Source organism: Polyodon spathula, chromosome 12 (assembly GCF_017654505.1).
Source record: "Polyodon spathula isolate WHYD16114869_AA chromosome 12, ASM1765450v1, whole genome shotgun sequence".
Lineage (NCBI taxonomy): Eukaryota > Metazoa > Chordata > Actinopteri > Acipenseriformes > Polyodontidae > Polyodon > Polyodon spathula.
Window position 1 is genome coordinate 43234939 of NC_054545.1, and position 18977 is coordinate 43253915.

General features: G+C 45.6%; 2 protein-coding genes across 3 annotated transcripts; both read right to left on the reverse strand.

The window, feature by feature from the left end:
- Positions 1-2186: 2186 nt before the first annotated feature.
- Positions 2187-11241, reverse strand: LOC121324568 (26S proteasome non-ATPase regulatory subunit 3). Its single transcript, XM_041266619.1, has 12 exons — positions 10912-11241; positions 9773-9963; positions 9031-9168; positions 8518-8654; positions 8066-8256; positions 5544-5647; positions 4774-4888; positions 4254-4373; positions 3913-4016; positions 3567-3722; positions 3409-3459; positions 2187-2499 (listed from the first exon to the last, which is right to left on the reverse strand). The coding sequence occupies exons 1-12, from the start codon at positions 11069-11071 to the stop codon at positions 2422-2424; spliced, it is 1545 nt and encodes a 514-aa protein (XP_041122553.1). The 5' UTR covers positions 11072-11241; the 3' UTR covers positions 2187-2421.
- Positions 11242-14732: 3491 nt separating this feature from the next.
- On the reverse strand, positions 14733-18406 carry LOC121324570 (leucine-rich repeat-containing protein 3B-like). 2 transcript variants are annotated; one of them, XM_041266621.1, is made up of 4 exons: positions 17766-18406; positions 17342-17442; positions 16709-17235; positions 14734-16030 (listed from the first exon to the last, which is right to left on the reverse strand). In XM_041266621.1, exons 3-4 carry the CDS (start codon positions 17119-17121, stop codon positions 15622-15624), a joined length of 822 nt encoding a protein of 273 aa, XP_041122555.1. In that variant the 5' UTR covers positions 17122-17235; positions 17342-17442; positions 17766-18406; the 3' UTR covers positions 14734-15621. The 2 variants fall into 2 exon arrangements, with proteins under 2 accessions (XP_041122556.1, XP_041122555.1); XM_041266622.1 differs by lacking the exon at positions 17342-17442 and having other exon boundaries at positions 14733-16030; positions 17766-17939.
- Between the last annotated feature and the right edge of the window lie 571 nt (positions 18407-18977).

Consider the following 18977-nt stretch of genomic DNA (forward strand, 5'->3'; position numbering starts at 1 on the left):
ACATTGAGAAATAAACACGCTTAGACGGGCACCGATACTAGGGCTTGGGAGCCTTCAAACTGTCTGTCAGTTCTAGTTTATATTATTTTTATAGTTATTTATTGTTACTTTGTCGTTTTTACTGCTTCTTGATGCGGGGAGCTCTTTCAGTTTGAACCGACCTGCAGTTTTGATACTGGGCACGGGGCCGCTCAGGTAGGTAACGCGCTCACTGCGGTCTGAAAAGCGCTATATAAATACATTGGAATTAATGGAATCTGCCTTCAGGATCCATTCCCACCCTGAACCCAGCCTTTCCATTCCCACCCTGAACCCAGCCTTTCCCTAGCCTGTTCTATTGACTAATTTTGGACTTGGAATGACAAGGGCCAGTAGTTTGGAGCAGTTGCGCTACAGCTGTGGACAGACGTTTTGCATCACCCTGTAGAATGAACTAATATCGCTTCATAAAGTCAAACCACACCTTCTGAATAATATCACGTTAACGTATGGAATGACATACTGCTTAATATACTTCATGAGAAACGGACACATCTATAAATCTGCTTCCACTAGTCTTTTGTAGTTTATTTGATTACATGGCGATACAAATTATGTTCATAGTTTTTTTTGTTTGTTTGTTTACTAATGTCTTGATCCTAAAATTCCAGGTGATGCAAGTCTTTTGGTTACAGCTGTACAGGACTCTGCTATCTCAGGGCAGCAGGCTGGTGCCCAGTGATTTTGTAGCTGTGTGTCATGCAGCATGTGATGAAGTATTAGCATCTTCTACCTCTTTTGTGAACCCACACGTTCCACCCTTACAAAGGAGTGAGTCACATGAACAGCGTTCTAGTTTTTTTCCCCACCGTCCCAGTCTAAACATTTTTAAAAACAAAAGCGAAAGTTTCTGCTTACTTCATGTCCGTTCATTGCCCAGGAATCCCCCCCCACTAATATCAAAATAATTTTTTTCCCCTTAGCTTTTAGTCATGCTTCCCCTATTGCGCACTGCAGAATGAATGAACCAAATAAATAATAAATAAAAATAAATAAAACAGTCTAAAAACATGAAAAAAACACCCCCCCAAAGCCGCACTGCATATAGAAGAAAATGTTTTTTAATTGTTTAATGATACAATGGGGCAACCCCTCCCAGTTCACACAATACCAACGATGAATTACAATGTGTAACAATTTTTTTTTTTTTTTTTTTTTTTGTTCCTGGGTAGTAAGTGTTATTTCCTAATTGCTTATGCCTCGAAAGTATAGAAAATGGCTATTATTCCTCACAAACTTTGCTTTTATGATCAGGACATTGATATTTCAAAATATCACTATTTCCAATGGGAAAACAGGCAAATGTGTGTCTTTTCGTTCACATAAAGTCAGAAAAAAACAACATATGAATCCAAATTAACAAATTTACAGTATAATCGTAAATCTGGAAAAACTACTCACTTCTCAATCTTTTGTAGTCATTTTTGTATTACTTTAGTATAAATACATGTTAATTTGGATTCATGTTGTTTTTTTCTGACTTTCTGTGAACGAAAAGACACACATTTGCCCGTTTTCCCACTAGAAATAGTGATATTTTGAAATATCACTGTCCTGGTCACAAAAGCAAAGTTTGTGGGGAATAATAGCCATTTTCTATACTTTCGAGGCATAAGCAATTAGGAAATAACACTTACTACCCAGGAACAAAAATTGTGTTACATAGTGATATCAATCGAGGAGCCGAGCATCGGGGAGGAGGGTGGGGGTGGGATTCTCTCCCAGCACCGCCCACTCCCTCCCCAGTCCTGCATCAAGAGGTCAGGCCTCAGTAACAAACCACAAGGCTAACCTTCAGTACCTCAGCCTGCCACAGAGCTGAGTGCTCAAGTCTGGTTTCTTCTTCCTGTGCATATTGCCTTCATTCAGTATTGGAGGGCAGACTGTCTGTATTTCACTGTCTGACTTACATACCTAAAAAAACACAAAATATTCACAGCAGTGAATTAGAGAAGGTCCCTTATCCAGTGAAATACAGGACAATTTACTGTGTCAACACGACCTGACTGTGAATGAACCGGATTAGTGAATTCTGAAAATAATACCAAGGAAGCAGCATCTGTGTGTGTGTGCTTATATGTTGAAAATGAGTGAATGAAGAGAATACATACTAGAAAAAAGTTCCCTTTTTAATGACCAGCCTACCCTTAGAAAATATCAACTTTATTAATGAATTTAAGCAACCGTGTAGCAATGCTCTATCTCTGCTCAACAAAAGGGCAACACCACAGATTCAACGGCATGTAAGAGTCGTTTATAGTTCACAGACATTAATACAAGTCTGATTTGCAACTCCTTTACAAGACTAAAAAAAAAGAGAAGGGATCTGAAAAGAGAGAGAGAGAGAGAAAGGTTTCCGTGCAGGAGGGCGTTCCTGGAGGATTATGGGAAGCTATCGTCGTCATCCTCCGCCATCTCCTTCGCAAACTCCAGGTCCTGCTGCTCCCGCTCCCGTCGCTCCTGACACGGGACAGACAGGGATACACAGTCAGCATTCAAAACAAGCGCTTATATTACACACACACACAGAGTCAACCTCAGTTAACTCAGCTTTAAGTGTTGACTCATGAAAACGGTTGAAAGAACTGCAGTTACAGTACAAACTCATACAGTTAGATTGAAATAAGAATTAATAAAATAACTACAGCGTTATTTTTACAAAAACAATTCAAACACAAACTGTTGGCTATACTTTTAATTACTGGCTTGCACTGTCTAATTTGACGGCTTAAATAGCAAAAGATAACAAAATGTACATTATACTGAATTAACACGGTGAACCAAAACAACAAACAGCTCACAGTTTCACACAGAAATCAACCGTCGTCGAGCTTTGAGAAAATATCAATTTTATTAATGAATTTAAGCAACCGTGTAGCAATGCTCTATCTCTGCTCTATCTCTGCTCAACAAAAGGGCTGCTGACAAGCTTGTTATCCTGAATACCCTGAGCTTTAAAACCAAGTGAACAAGAACCCCACTTCTCCCTCACTGTGAAGTGACACTGTGACCAGCTGCACTTGATAGCAAATGAATGAGCGATCCGGTTCCAGTCAGAAGTCAAGTCACAGGAAACGACAGTGTCACTTATCCACTAGTATCTAACAGTTTTTATCCCTTCAGTAGCGATAAGTGCCAAATTCCCAGTAAAGCCTAGCATTATATTAAAAAATGAACAGACAGGACGCATATTACATATGGAGAAACTCCAGGACCCAGGCCGACGTGGACTGTATATACACTGGTTTGAAAGGAGGTTTAACTGCACTGTACAAAAATGTACAAAATGAAGTTTTTTTTTTTTTTTTTTTTGTACACAATAGGTTTAAATAATGAATCTGTTTTAATGGAAATTGCACACTCTCTCACCTCTGCAGATTCCAGGTCTTTGTTGTATGACTTGGGTGGGAACCGCATAGCCTGCAACAAGAACAAGCAGCCAAGAGTTTACAATGAAACTTGAAAAAGCACTAGTACACTGGCACCACCTGCTGTGCAGAAACGGTATTACAGCCCACGCTTTTTACCTTGACAGACATGTTGTGGATGTCCAGGCAGAACGAGATCCTCTGGTGGAAGGCAAGCTGGGGCTCCCTCGTCCCGTAGATATCGATGGTCTCTTTGGACTGCACGTAGCCCTTCTCGTGGTTGATGCTGGCCTCGATCACGCCGTCTCGGATTGCCTGGGCGGGGCCACCAACTACGACCGGAGCTAGTGCAGGCAGAGCCTAACGGTGGACCCGGGCGGAAAAAAGTCAAAGTCCTTTTTTTTTTTTTTTTTTTTTTTTATCAGTGCTGGAGTGTTCCTTTAAAATAAGAGTCTATTATACTATTGTAAGACCCATTCAGGGTCCCAGTTAAGCGCTCCCGCACCTTGGCCACAATGAATTCGGCATCCTCCGGACTGTCCAGCTGCAGCTTCTGTGCAATATCAGCGAGAGAGATCCGAGAATAGGACAGGCTGATCATCCGGACTCCTGGGGCAAAAAAACACAAGGAAAAACAAATAAGAACAACGTCTTACAAGTTTCACTTTATAACTTACTGTTGAGTGTTACTGAAGTTACGGAAACAAATGAACTGTTTTTATGACAGAGCAGACCAGGTGCTTCAGGTATGTGTTTACCTGTTTGCTCGTGTGTGTGTGTGTGTGTGCCTGTGTCCCTGTTCTCTCAGGGGCGCCTGTGTCCCTGTTCTCTCAGGTTTGTATTTACCTGTCTTGATGACGTTGTGTCTCAGGCGGATGATCAGAGTATAGGTCCCGTCTGTCTGGAACTTCTCCCCGAACTCCTCCAGGGCCTGGTTGAACTTGGCCAGGTTTCCCATCCGCACAGCTGCATAGAAAAGAAACAGAATATTTATTTAACACAAGTGTCTGCGCGTGTGTGTGAGTGCTTACATACAAAACACAATTTATATATACATACGTACATATATACATATATATATTTTTAAGTTATGGAAGGGCAACTTCTCAAACCCCATAGATTCCACACAAACTGCTTTAACATGTCTAAAAAACGAAATTAAATTCTTGACCAAAGGAGATGTAGATCATGAAAGTACATAGAAATGTGAATAACTAATAGAAAAGATCAATTATATCAGGATGTTTCTCACTACCAGTCTTTCTTGATCTGGATCAAAAAAGCAGCACTGTGAACAAGCTGTAAACAAGCTGTATATAAAACACACACAAGGGTGCGCACTGGGGGAGACAGCAGTCTTAGTTACCCTGGGTGAGAAGGAAGTATGGCATGAGAGATCTCTTGAGAGACGGCTGTCTGAACTGCAGCCTGTCCGGAATCTCCCCCAGAAGCAACTCCACCACAATCAGGAGCTTGTGAACCTGCAGAGGAGGGAGAGAGAGAGAGAGCGAGAGAGAGAGAGAGAGAGAGAGAGGGGGTTACTGGTATAGTGGCACAGGGCAGTGTACAGTGTTACTGGTACAGTGGCACTGGAGCTGTGTAGTGTTACTGGTACAGTGGCACTGGAGCTGTGTAGTGTTACTGGTACAGTGGCACTGGGGCTGTGTACAGTGTTACTGGTACAGTGGCACTGGGGCAGTGTACAGTGTTACTGGTACAGTGGCACTGGGGCAGTGTACAGTGTTACTGGTATAGTGGCACTGGGGCAGTGTACAGTGTTACTGGTACAGTGGCACTGGGGCAGTGTACAGTGTTACTGGTACAGTGGCACCGGGCAGTGTACAGTGTTACTGGTATAGTGGCACCGGGCAGTGTTACTGGTATAGTGGCACCAGGCAGTGTACAGTGTTACTGGTACAGTGGCACTGGGGCAGTGTACAGTGTTACTGGTACAGTGGCACCGGGCAGTGTACAGTGTTACTGGTATAGTGGCAGTGTACAGTGTTACTGGTATTGGGCAGTGGCACCGGGCAGTGTACAGTGTTACTGGTATAGTGGTATTGGGCAGTGTACAGTGTTACTGGTATAGTGGCACCGGACAGTGTACAGTGTTACTGGTATAGTGGTGTGACTCACAGTCTGTTTGAACCCCACAGCGGTGTGCTGCGGGGCTTTCCTCAGGGCATTAGTGAGGGTCCTCCGCGCCTCCGAGTACTCCAGCTGGATCGCCTTGATACGACCTGGGAGGGAGAGAGGAGGCAGATGGGACAAGGCAACCAGCCTCTGGGGTCAGATTTTCTAGAAATACAGTGAAGTACAAAGACCTACACAAACACACAGACAAGTGTAGCATAGGTAACTTGCAGAGATGCAGGCACTGCAAGACAGAGAGAGACTCGCCGGTGTAGTGGAATCTACTAGGTTGGATACTAATGAGAACATAAACACAAAATAAAAAATGTGTGCTTCAGTCCTGGAGCACTCGAAGTTGCTTCCTATGTACCTATTATCAGCGATTGAAGCCTGGTTTTCAAACAAGCACACACACAGACTCTCTCACTGACCGGTGTTCGGGTCCTGTGAAGCTGTCTCGAAGTTGCACTGACCGAGTTATACATCACGTGTACCTATTATAGTGTCGATACACAGACAGAACAGCACCCGACCGGTAGTACACACACACACACACACAGCACTCCCGCACCAACGTGTTTACGGACCAAACAGTTGACTCTCTGTGGTGTGTGTGTGTGTAAGACACACACACACACACATGTGTGTGGTGGTGTGCCACCATCAGAGTAAGTGTGTGTGTCATGTGGTGTGACTCTGTGACAGTGTGTGTGTGGTGTGTTGCCACATCTCTGTGTGTGTGTGTGAGACACACACACCACACAGTGTGTGTGTGTAGTACACCACACATGTGTCTGGTAGTGGTGACACACACCATGTGTTTGTGTGGTTTTGTGTGACACACGAACACACACACTGTGTGTGTGTAGTGTACACACACACACCCACTCACCGTGTGTGGTGTGGAGAGTGGTACTGCCACACGACCGTTGTGTGTGTGTGTGTGTGTGTGAGTGACACACACACCACACACACACTGTGTGTGTGTACACCACACACTCACCGGTGTGGTGTGTGTGTGTGTGGTCCACACACACACACACACTCACTGACCGGTGTGCCACACAACACACACACACACACACACACACACACACACTCACTGACCGGTGTAGTACACACACACACACACACACACTCACTGACCGGTGTAGTACACACACACACACACACACTGACGGTGTACACACACACACACACACACACACACACACACACTGACCAACACTGACACACACAGTAGTACACACACACACACACACTCACTGACCGGTGTACACACACACACACACACACTCACTGACCGGTGTATACACACACACACACACACACACTCACTGACCGGTGTAGTACACACACACACACACACACACTCACACACACACGGTGTAGTACACACACACACACACACACTCACTGACCGGTGTAGTACACACACACACACACACACACACACACACACAGTACACACACACACACACACACACTCACTGACCTAGTGTAGTACACAACACACACACACCACACACACACACACACACACACACACACACCACACACACACACACACACACACACACACTGACCTAGTACACACACACACACACACACACACACACACACACACTGACCGGTGTAGTACACACACACACACACACACACACACACACACGGTGTACACACACTGACCGGTGTAGTACACACACACACACACACACACACACCGGTGTAGTACACACACACACACACACACACACACACACACACTGACATTGTGTAGTCACACACACACACACACACACACACTCACCGGTGTAGTACACACACACACACACACACACACTGGTGTCACATGTGTGTTGTACACTGTGTGTACACACACACACACTGTGTGTGACCGGTGTGTGTACACACACACACATCACTCACTGGTGTGTGTGTTGTGTGACTGACCACATCACTGGCCACTGGCCACCGGTGTACCACAAGTGACTGCCACTCACTGACCGGTGTAGTACACACACACACACACACACTCACTCACTGACCAGTGTAACACACACACACACACACACTCACTGACCGGTGTAGTACACACACACACACACACACACACTGACCGGTGTAGCACACACACACACACACACACACAACTGACCGTGTGTAGTACACACACACACACACTCTCACTGACCGGTGTAGTACTGCCACACACACACTCTCACTGTGTGGTGTATGTGGCCACACAACACTGGCCACATCATGTGGTGTGTGGTGTGAAGTTCACTGACACACACACACACACACACACTGACGGTGTACACACACACACACACACACACACTCACTGACCGGTGTAGTACACACACACACACACACTCTCACTGACCGGTGTAGTACACACACACACACACACACACTCTCACTGACCGGTGTAGTACACACACACACACTCTCACTGACCGGTGTAGTACACACACACACTCTCACTGACCGGTGTAGTGTACACACACACTCTCACTGACCGGTGTAGTAGAGGTAGCGAGCCCACTCGTTGTTGTTGGCCAGCTCTGGGAACACTGACTTGGAGACAAGCTTCTCGGCCTGGTCGTACAGGCTGTACTGCAGGTAGTTCCGCAGCAGCAGGTTCAGCAGAGTGGCCTGGCCGTCCGCGTCGTGCCGCAGCGTGGCCGTCCTCAACCGGGCGTGGAGGAAACTGGGGGAAGAGGCGGGACAGCAGGAGGGGGATAAGGGACAGAATGTTTTTTAATATTTTGTATACTGAATATACTCCTGTATATTTGCTGCATTAACTTTGGTGAAGCTGGTAAGACTGGTCAAGCTGGAAAAGATCATTCTAACTTGCAATTTTAGAAAGAGTAGAGGGAGAGGGAGAGAGGCAGCCCTCATCTTCGAGTGGAGGAAAGATAGAGGGGATGTACAGGACAGAGAGGAGAGGAGGCTCAAGGGCACTGACCTGCGCACGATGTCCAGCTTGCTCAGGAACTCGTAGACCCGAGAGTGGTAGTAGTAGCACTTGGCCGCTACCAGGTCCAGGGCCCGGCGGTTCTGACAGCTAATCTTCTGAAGAAGCTCATCCGAGACTTTCTGTGCCTGGGGGTGAGAGATTTTAGGGGGGGGGGGGGGGGGGGGGGGAGTGTGAGACACGGGTGAGAGAGACACAGACAGAGACATGTCTTAGATGTTTCTTATTTTAGAAAGTTTTTTTTTTTCAGAAGCATTGAATGCTACAGCCTACCGCCTTTAAGGAACTCGAACATCGTTTATTTACAGACCAGTGGTCTTTAGTTCATGTAGAAACACATATAAATTGCATCACCACAGCGCAACTTGCCAGTCAGTCCCAGCAGGCTGTCAGGGGACTGGATTCAAAAGCTCTGAAGGGACACTACTGAGGGGGGGTTTGGACCTCTCTGGTATTAATCGGTGTGGAGCAGAGGGGCAGGCTGCGAGGCTGGGGAGTCCTTACCTCCACGTAGCGCTTGTTGTTTGTCAGGTACACCACCAGGAGGAGCTGCAGGTAAGCCTCCACCTCTGGCAGGAGGGGAGCCGCGGCAGCCTTGCCGGTCCTGGGTCGGAACGGCACCTCTCCCTCCGTGTCCATCGGCTGCAGGAAACAGAACCACAACACAAAGGCTTCCTTAAAACACCTTCGGGCCAAACTAGAATGAACAAGCCACTGAATGAGGCACTAGCCAGAATGTTTGAGAAGTTAACATAACACTCTGCCACTTTCGCTGGCAACATAGATGTTGTGGCTGGAAACATGAGTCCACACTTTCACTCCCAGAAGAGAATCTCAAGAGCCATGGGGCTGATCCCATTATAGCTTTACATTACAGCCACAAACAATGCCACAGCAGTTAAATGAATGGTAATCGTAATTTCAGAACAGTAAGCAGGCCAAATCGAGGCTAAAATGATCAGGTGCCTGTGCTTCAGGGACGGAAATAAGACTCCCATTCCATAGCTATTTGATCCATTCCTGGTCTAAAGATGAGTTTATGAAGACACACCTGAGCTTGTTACCTGTACATTGGGGCTCATCAAGCGCCTAGTAAAACCTGAAAGGGGTGAAACTGCTATGCAACAGGAGCCGTGTGTGTGTGTGTGTGTGTGTGATGTGACACAGGCCTGTGCTCGCGTGTCGGAAGCTGCCAGTGTGTGCATTACTGCCTGTACGTGCGTGCGCGCGTATTCACCCCATGTACCTCCTCGAGGAAGCTCAGCAGGAACTCCCGGCCCGCTGCATTGGAGGTGAAGAAGCCGGACACGGCCTTGTGCAGCACGTTGGGGTTGAGCCGGCGGCTGGTGGAGGGCAGCGCTCTCAGGGCCCGCAGCACGAAGCGAGGCTCCTTCCCGGACACGGCCTTCTCTATCTGCTTCACATGCTCCTTGATATCTGCAGGGAGAAGGAATTGGAAAACCATTTTAAAAAAGATAAGACCAGGCACTCGGTTTCTCGGTCCCTCCGAGTACCTGGTCGCTTCTGGTGCCTCTGTTGCACAGACTAGACTGGCAAAACGTTTAACTGCAAGTAGAATTTAAATCTAAGCTTAAAACATTACTTTGATTTGGCCTTTTCAGGGCAATCAGGACGCTGTATAAATTAAATTGGTATGGCATGGCGCGGTAGTTTGGAGATGGCTTTTAGTCAGTCAATATTATTATTATTTACAAGGAATAAGTTTTAAAACTTCTTACTGCCACATTCCTAGTGTACAGCTTCATTTCATGTTCCACAATGACTATGCGGATTCCTGTGTGATCACACAGTATTGCTTCAGCCTGATATTAATAACTATGTTTTAAAACATCATTCACAACATATTTATACTGCGAATTGGTCTTAATAAAATCCGATCCATAAATGACATGGCGAGAATTGCAGTCTAACGTTACATCTCACACCAGCACGTCACATTCTGAATTGCTTGTTTACAACATGCCGTGTCCTGTACAGGTGGACCAACACATACATACATATATACATACATACATACATATAGACACATACCATTGTCTTTTAAATTAATACAATTAAACACAAAAGTGACACTAACACAAATAAACAACGTCAACCTGGCATCACCACCAGCAACAACAATAATACCTATTACCCCAGTGTGTCTCTCTGTGATTTAATTACCCGATGAATAGATCCCCCGTGCTGCTGAATTTACTGCAGCTTCATATCAGTGTTTCTATTGCTGCTGACAGCGCCGCCGCCACCGCGCGTTCAATGCAGTCGGTTAAATTATTTAACGCTGACGGTTAGGGAATATGCGCTGTTTTTGAGATTGTCTTTATTGCCCTACCCTGCTTCCGCCTCGGTTTCCCCGGCGTTTACCTTCCAGGGTGAGAGTATCGAGCTCCTTGTGCGGCTTGCCCGCCGCGGACGCGTCTTCCTCCGGCATCTCCACGTCCTGCGGCTCGGGGCCCTTCTCCGGCTGCTTCTCCGGCTTCGCTTCCCGCTGCTTCTCCCGTCGCTTCGCCGCGGTTTCCTTCATTCCGGGGTGTGGTGGTTAAAGAGTGTTTATGTTTATTATTATTATTATTATTATTATTATTACGCTGTTATTGTTTTATTTGCTGTTATTCGCCCCGCTGGCTCTTTACGCTCCGCAGAATGACTGGCACTATCGGCGCCGCGAGGGATCATGGGAGACAGGCATCACCAGTGGCGCGATGCCAGCTCGCTAGCGCAGACCAGATCTGAAGATCGCAGAGTTAGGTGCCATGGTAACTACACTCATTTCTGTTTAAATATATTAATTAATGTGCTTGTACTGTAATTTACTGCTTTAGTTAATGTTGTAATGAGGTACTGTTCTTTTCTATATAAACCCTCAGTATATTTATCAATGTAATTTCCTTTATCCTTCTATATTTTACATATATAATGTGGAAGTTTTTCACCTTTAATGGATACATACATTAGCAAGCATTAACTTTTTTTTGTTTTCAAGTGTGAAAGTCGTATTTAAACAAAACAAATCTTAGAGATGTTGTTTTTAACATACTGAAAGATTGGGTTAACAAAAAAAAAATAGGGGGGAAAAAATCACCTAATCAAGGGAAAAATTGAGACAAATTGATTACTGCCAAAACATAAGAGTTAATTGAAGTCTTGATACCACACCGTATTTCTCCAATGCACACACATCGCCTCTAGGTGGCATTGTACAATCTGTAATCTCTCTCGAGTCTGGACTAAAACTAAATAATATACTTGGATTGTGAAAAAGAAAAGCTGCATCCTTCCACTAGGGGGCAGGCTAACTTTTCTTCTTTCATGAGCAAATGTATTAGAAAATACAATCCAACCAATACATCTGCAAAGCTTTTCAGTAACAATATGTTTGTTTTTCAGAGGGGTAAAGGTTATTGTTTTGTGTTATTCTTAAAGTTATACCTGCAAAGTCTGATAAAACGGCTCAGTCTCTTTCAGCAGTCCTAACTCATGCTTTTGAACGTCACATCAGTACAGAGTTAAATTGACCAACATAACAGGAAGTGATCGGGTACCAAAGACGACGACGTCTAAATCTATTCAAATATGCGACGATTTAAGAGACGGAGTGCGAGTTATAACGAGAGGAGAAAAACAGAGCGGTGTCTGTTTTGTGGCTTTCGTTCCACCGGAACTCCCAGCTACTTAATTACACTAATATTTGATTAATTGGACACATGTAACGTTTCTCTCCAGGCCTCAAACTATTTCATGGGTCGTGTGCCTTTGAATCCAGAACATGTTTTAAATCGTCAACTGTAAGACCTTGAAAAAAATGAGACACGTCCAGCTGTCTGTTCATCCTTGATAAACGATACTTCCGCTGAAAAGAGCGTGTTTGGGAGGAATAGTGCAAGCACAAAGAAAGTAAAGAAAAGAAAAGATGAATTCATCTGGAAATAAAAATGGACTGGGTTGCCACAGAAACGAATTTCCTTTGATGTGTTCCGGTTAGCGTCACGTTACCTTGGAGACGAGTCGATTTCTTGCTGAGAGGAGGCGGAGATCAATAATCCTGAGATCTCCCGTTCAATAAGGGTTAGCCTGCTCTACATGAGCAAACCAAACTTTGTGTGTGTGTGTTTGTGTCTATGTCTGTGTATGGCTCTTAAACTCTCTGAACAGCCTCCCTCTGCTCTGTGCTGGTGGAGCTGTTCAGAGAGTATAAGGGTCACCCTTTTTGTTTCTCTGCTCCACCAGCCCAGATCAGAGGGAGGCTGTTCAGAGAGTATAAGAGCCATCCTTTCGCATTCTCTGCTCCACCAGCCCAGATCAGAGGGAGGCTTTTCAGAGATTAAAAGAGCCTCCCTTTCCCTTTCTCTCTCTCTGCTCCAGCAGCTCAGCATTCTTAATATTGCAGCTGCATATCTAGTACTCTTTCCTGATTTGAGCGTGCTACACAACGCTCTCCCACACCTCGCATCGCCCTGCTAGTGTAACCCACACCAAGACTGCCTCCTCTCTCTCCCTCTCTCCTGTCTAACACTATCCCAGCTGCTTCTAATTGATTTTCTGCTGTGAATTGTTTGAAGCAGTGGTGTACATTTTCCTCCAATCACTGGCTAGCTTCATGACAAGCATCATTTGCATTCCTCGTTTGTTGTTGCTCAGAATGCAGCTGCCAGTCTGCTGTCTCATACTGGCCTTTCTCAACATATTACTCCAGTGCTCAGGCCCTGACATTGGTTACTCGCGAGTAATTTATAATGTCCTTCATGGATTAATGTCATCCTGTCTCCCAGAACTACTAACTCTGTATATTCCTATTTGTTCACTGAGTTCCGAAAATGTTGAAGTTCTCGTTGTTTCAAAGTCTTAAATCAGCTGCAGCCGGAGCTCTTTGCTGTCGTGCTCCTGGTTCGTGGAACTCTACTCCGGCTGACATCAGGCAGCTTGAAACACTGGATTCTTTTACAGTCTAAATTGAAAACATACTTTTCTGAACGTGCTTTCATCGGTTGTAGCTACAGTGTATTATAGATTGAGCTGTTTTGAACTCTGTACAGTGCTCTGGGATGCCATGGCATGAAGGAGGGTGCTATATAACAAGACACATTGTATTGTATTGCATTGCATTGTATTGTATTGTATTGCATTGCATTGTGGTGCTAATGACAGTTACCTGTGCCCCTGACCCCTGTCTCTATAAGAGTAGCTTTGAGATCAATTGAAGTGGCATGTCATTGGGGTCTGTCATTGCTCCTGCATTAGTTTTCTTTAGTCTATTTTTTTTTTTGGGGGGGGGGGTCATTACCAATTATGTTATAGGAACCTACGTGATTAAATTATGTTATAGGAACCTACGTGATTAAATGTTGCTACATTTTCAAGCAATTTCTGTTGTCACATTCAAAGATTTGTTTGAGTGCCATATACAACCTATTCAATAATTCTCCACACACACACACAAGTGATTTAAAACTGTTTTTTAATTAGGAGCATAACACCCATCATCAAGAAACATAATATTTGTTTTGTTTTGTGTTCCCACTGTTTATTATTAGAATTATTATTTTTAAGGCAATTGAAATCCTCTTCATAGTACTGTGCACCTATTGTGAGAATTCATTTAAGGTTTTTCATCGTACGGGGGTGTGGGGGGTGGGGGGGTGTTTGGTTTGTTCTGACTAGCATCGTCTCGTTGGACACATAGCTTTTGTGAATCGGACCTTATGGATTCAGGTCAGGCTTCCCTAAAGACAATCCAGAATTCCAGTCCTGGTTTTGATTACAGTCAGTGCTGGAAAGACTTGAATGTTTAACACAGCCTTTGGTCATTTTTTTATTTCTACATACAATAGGTTACATAATAATAATATTATTAATAATAATAACTGAACTTAAATGTGAAGCCTGTCCAGACAGTCTCTTCTATAGAAAAACCACCCAGTCATTAAAGGATAACATTTCGGAAAGAGATAAACTGATCAGAGTCAGAACTTTTGAAATATTGGAGAGGGCAAAGGCTCCACCCATTCCAGATATGGGCCAGTCATATATGGTGCTGTAGCGGCATCAGGCAGGCACTTTGGTCTGTTAATTTAAAAGCTCCGCCCACATCCTTATAAAGGTTCCCCATAGTAAAAGCACAACGAAGTGTAGTAAGCACAGTGAAAGCATTGGTAAGTAAAACAACACAGATGTGTGGTAAAGCATTTTGAAAATGCACAGTACAACCATGGGAAAAGCATGGGGGGAGGGGGGGGGGGACTGTAATTTTTTTAATTTTTGTGTGTCAGAGACAAACATCTGTTACAGGTACAGAATTAACACATGGTTTGGAAACTGACTCCTGGTGGCTGCGCTCTTGGCTCAAACTCACCGTAGCACAGCACATGGCTGGACCCTGCTGCAAATCCAACATGGCGTCAGTTTCACTCTGGGCTCCCGGAATGGTTGCAGAAAGACGGGCCGGGCTTTTTAGCGAATGGGCCAACTGAGCAAATCCCAATACTGAGCTTAAGATTTAAATCAGCCCAAACCCTAATCTTAATGAAGGTTAGGGTTAGGGTTACGGCAACAGCTCAAAGAAAAGGTTTCATGTGTTCAAAAGGGGGAGTCACACAGTCAGGGCAGTGCAGGGGTCCCCGAGGGTCTCCCCTGGTAAAAGCACAGCTCGTGGTGTGCAGGGGGAGTCACACAGTCAGGGCAGTGCAGGGTCACGACCTGGCTGTGCGCAGATCTTCGCTGGGTATTCCAGAGGGAGCGTTGCATTGGTAGAAACACAATACAGCGGAACCTAGCTGGCCAGGCACCCAAGTGAGCTTAGAGCGGACTCCTGCAGGGCTCGCCTTTGTCGTCCAGAGGCTGGAATCTCGCACATCCGCTCTCGAGGTCCTGGGTGTGGAAGAAGAAGCTGGCTCAGTCATGGGATCGGAGGAAGCCGCTGAATCTTCAGTTCTCCTGTGCAGCTGTGTGGGGAATTGCTGCGGTGAGGGTGAGCAGCTGTGTGGGGAATTGCTGCGGTGAGGGTGAAAATAAATGATTGGACATTCTATATTTGGGGAGCGTGACCTGTGTTTCTGCCCCTACAAAGCCCGCCTCCTCTCACACCACAGTGCTGACGGTGGAGGAATCCTCAGATTTGCGCTGGAGCCCCGGCAGGCTCTTGAGATACTCCAGGTGGCGCCGCGTGTCATCCTGGTTCTGCCACACATAGTGGACGAGGTAGGCGATGACCATTGCGAACCATCCGAACATGGTGACCAGCATGGCCACATCCGTGGTTCTGCGGGCCACGTTGCACAGGTCCACGTCGTGGGCCAGCAGCAGGAAAGGCATGCCGGCGTGCTCCTCGGGCACGGCCGTCTCGCACACCATGCTTGCCAGAGAGGCCGGCTCCAGCTCCAGGGAGGGGACCACGTGCTGCAGCTCGCAGTCGCAGTGCCACGGGTTGTGGGACAGGTTGGTGTGAGAGCGCAAGCTGCCCACTGCCTCCCTGTTCAGAGACATCAGTCTGAAACAAAAGAAAATCAATCAATTCAACAGATGTTAATAAGACTCCCATTACAGGAGGCTGTCTGATTATCAGAGCAATCTGGAAAACACAGAGCCAGTGGATGACTTCAGGGCAGGCTCCCCTAAAGAGAATCTGGGAAAACCTGATTGATGATTGTTGAGGGTTACTGCTTTTCTTTAGACTTTGAAGAACAGCAATGATCACAGCTCCCAAGTAGCTTTTCTTCACTTGCTTCGCTTGGAATGCAAAATCAGTTTGGGCCGCTCTAATCCTAGTGCAAATGATACATACCTCTATTACAAGGTACATATCGTGTAAAGAAAGGATCATGATGAATCAATACACCCCTACAAATAGCACTGCATGGGTGGTAATAAGACTCCCATTGCATAGCAGTTTGATCCATTCCTGGTTTTACTAGGAGTTTAACAAGATACACCTGTGCTTGCTACCTGTACACACTGGGCTAATCAAGCTCACAGTAAAACCTGGAATGAGTGAAGCTGCTATACGGGAGTCTTATATACCCCCCATCCCCTCTGTATGTAACAAAGCTGTTCCAGGGTGCCCAAGCTGGTATTAAAACCTGGAATGGATCAAACTGCTATGCAGTAAGAGTGCTATTTCCCTCCCTGTACTGTACCCCAGTCCCCTCTGTTTGTAGCCCTGCTGTACCGGTTTGCGGAGAGGTCCAGCAGCTTCAGTCGCTCCTCCAGGCCGCGGAAGGCCTCGCTCTCCAGCTTGACGATGGCGTTGTGGGAGAGGTCCAGCTCAGCCAGCAGGGGGAGCCCCTCGAAGGCGTTGGCAGGGACCGAGGAGATGTGGTTAAAGTCCAGGTAGAGCCTCTGGGTGTCGTTGGGCAGGTCCCGGGGTATCTCCCCCAGCCTGGCATGGCTGCAGCGCACCGTCCGCCCGCCCCCAGCCCCTGCCGGAGCCTCGGAGCAGTAGCAGCCCTTGGAGCAGCTGGTGGAGGCGTGGTGGAAACAGAAAGTCATGAGAACGGAGCTGTGCAGCAGGATCAGGCACAGAGCCACGGAGTGACGCAGGAGCCAGACCGGTAGCAGTGGCAGCGGCAGCAGCAGCAGCATTGTGGGATACTGGCATGCTCCTGTGGGGAAGACCAGAGCATCAGGGGGGGGGGTGCCCCCGAAAGGGTTGAGGGGAATGAAAGACACGCCCTTTTGAGGCCAATCAGGAGGTGCCTAATAAAAGAGAGGGGCGGAGACAGAGAGATGGGGGTTAAAGTAATAAAATACATACAATTATAAAATTATTATAAAATATTAAAATCAATACCAAACAACCTACCACACATACACACACTATCGCTCAATGAATCTGGCAGACGTCATATACACGCTTCCACGATTTGAACTGCGTTTAATTGTCACGATCGTATAATATTGGCACTGTAGTAAAACAGAACATTTGAAATGTATTTTGTAATGATTACACAAACATACCAATAATATAAACTGCGTGTTTTAAATACCAATGATGCCGTGTTTTAAATTAATTACACAATTAAACATTGCATTACCGTAAACATAACTTAGAAATACACCATTGTTTGTCAGTTTGAAATATTCACACAATTAATTAGTCAGCAACGCATAAGAACAATTTTATAATAATATTATAATTATATAAAAATATTATTACAAGCGGTTGCAAAAAAAAACCATATACAATTATAATGCTAAAGCTTTTAAAGAATCGTTTCTTTTCTTACCGGGGGGTTCTCGAGTGAAACCGAGTCAGGATTTCCACAGAAGCAGCGGCCGCCCCGGCTCTCTGCGCTCTCTCTGCGCTCGCCCCGTGCAGCCCGTGCAGCCCGTGCAGCCCTCGAGGGTCTTCGCTTTAAACACTCGGCAGTTTGAAAACCAACCGAAAAAGCTCGAGCGCACTATCGAGGCGTCTCCGTCATTGCGAAGCTACGAAGCGTTTTCAAGCGGGTTTAAAATTGATAATAAATAACTATCGATCGCGTCCCGTCCCCCGTCCAAACGACGAAAAATGAATAATAGATGAACAAGATGATAAATAATAATAATAATAATAATAATAATAATAACAGGAGAAAAGGCAATGAAAAAATACAATTGTATCTCCGTGTTCTTGCCAAAATAACCGAGTTACGTGCATGTCTTGTCAAAAAAATGGTCGAGTCATGTTATTGAAAAAAAAAAGCATTTTTTTTTTATATTCACAATCCATACAGCTATCAGTTTGTTTCCTGTTTAAATTGTGTTTTTCTTAGATCTTTGTATTTGGTTTCCTTCACCGGTTGATTAGTCGTCAGTGGTATCAGTAACTGAGTGCGTGCGTAGAGTCCTGCAGTCTTCGCTTCTCAGTAGCTGTGGTGGTGAGTTCCGCTCAGAATCACGCGGTTAAAAAAAACACTCACTCACACACACACACACACACTCACACACACACACACACACACACACTCACACTCACACACACACACACACTCACACACACACACACACACACACACACACACACACACACACACACACACACACACACACACACACACACACACACACACACACACACACACACACACACACACACACACACACACACACACACACACACACACACACACACACACACACACACACACACACACACACACACACACACACACACACACACACACACACACACACACACTCACACACTCACACTCACACACACACACACACCTACCAGTAAGTTATATTGTGTGCAGTGTGAACAGCACTCAGTGAATTGATTATCATGTGATGCAAAGAGATACCACTTACTCTGAAGCAAAGCTTTTATATAAGAAACCAAAACCGCATTATTATCCACAGAGGATCTGCCTGGAAAATGTGGTTGTTTTGCTTGAGATAGGAGTGGCAGCGGTTATGTGGTGGACAACAGTGAGAGGGCAGATAGATCTGGCAAA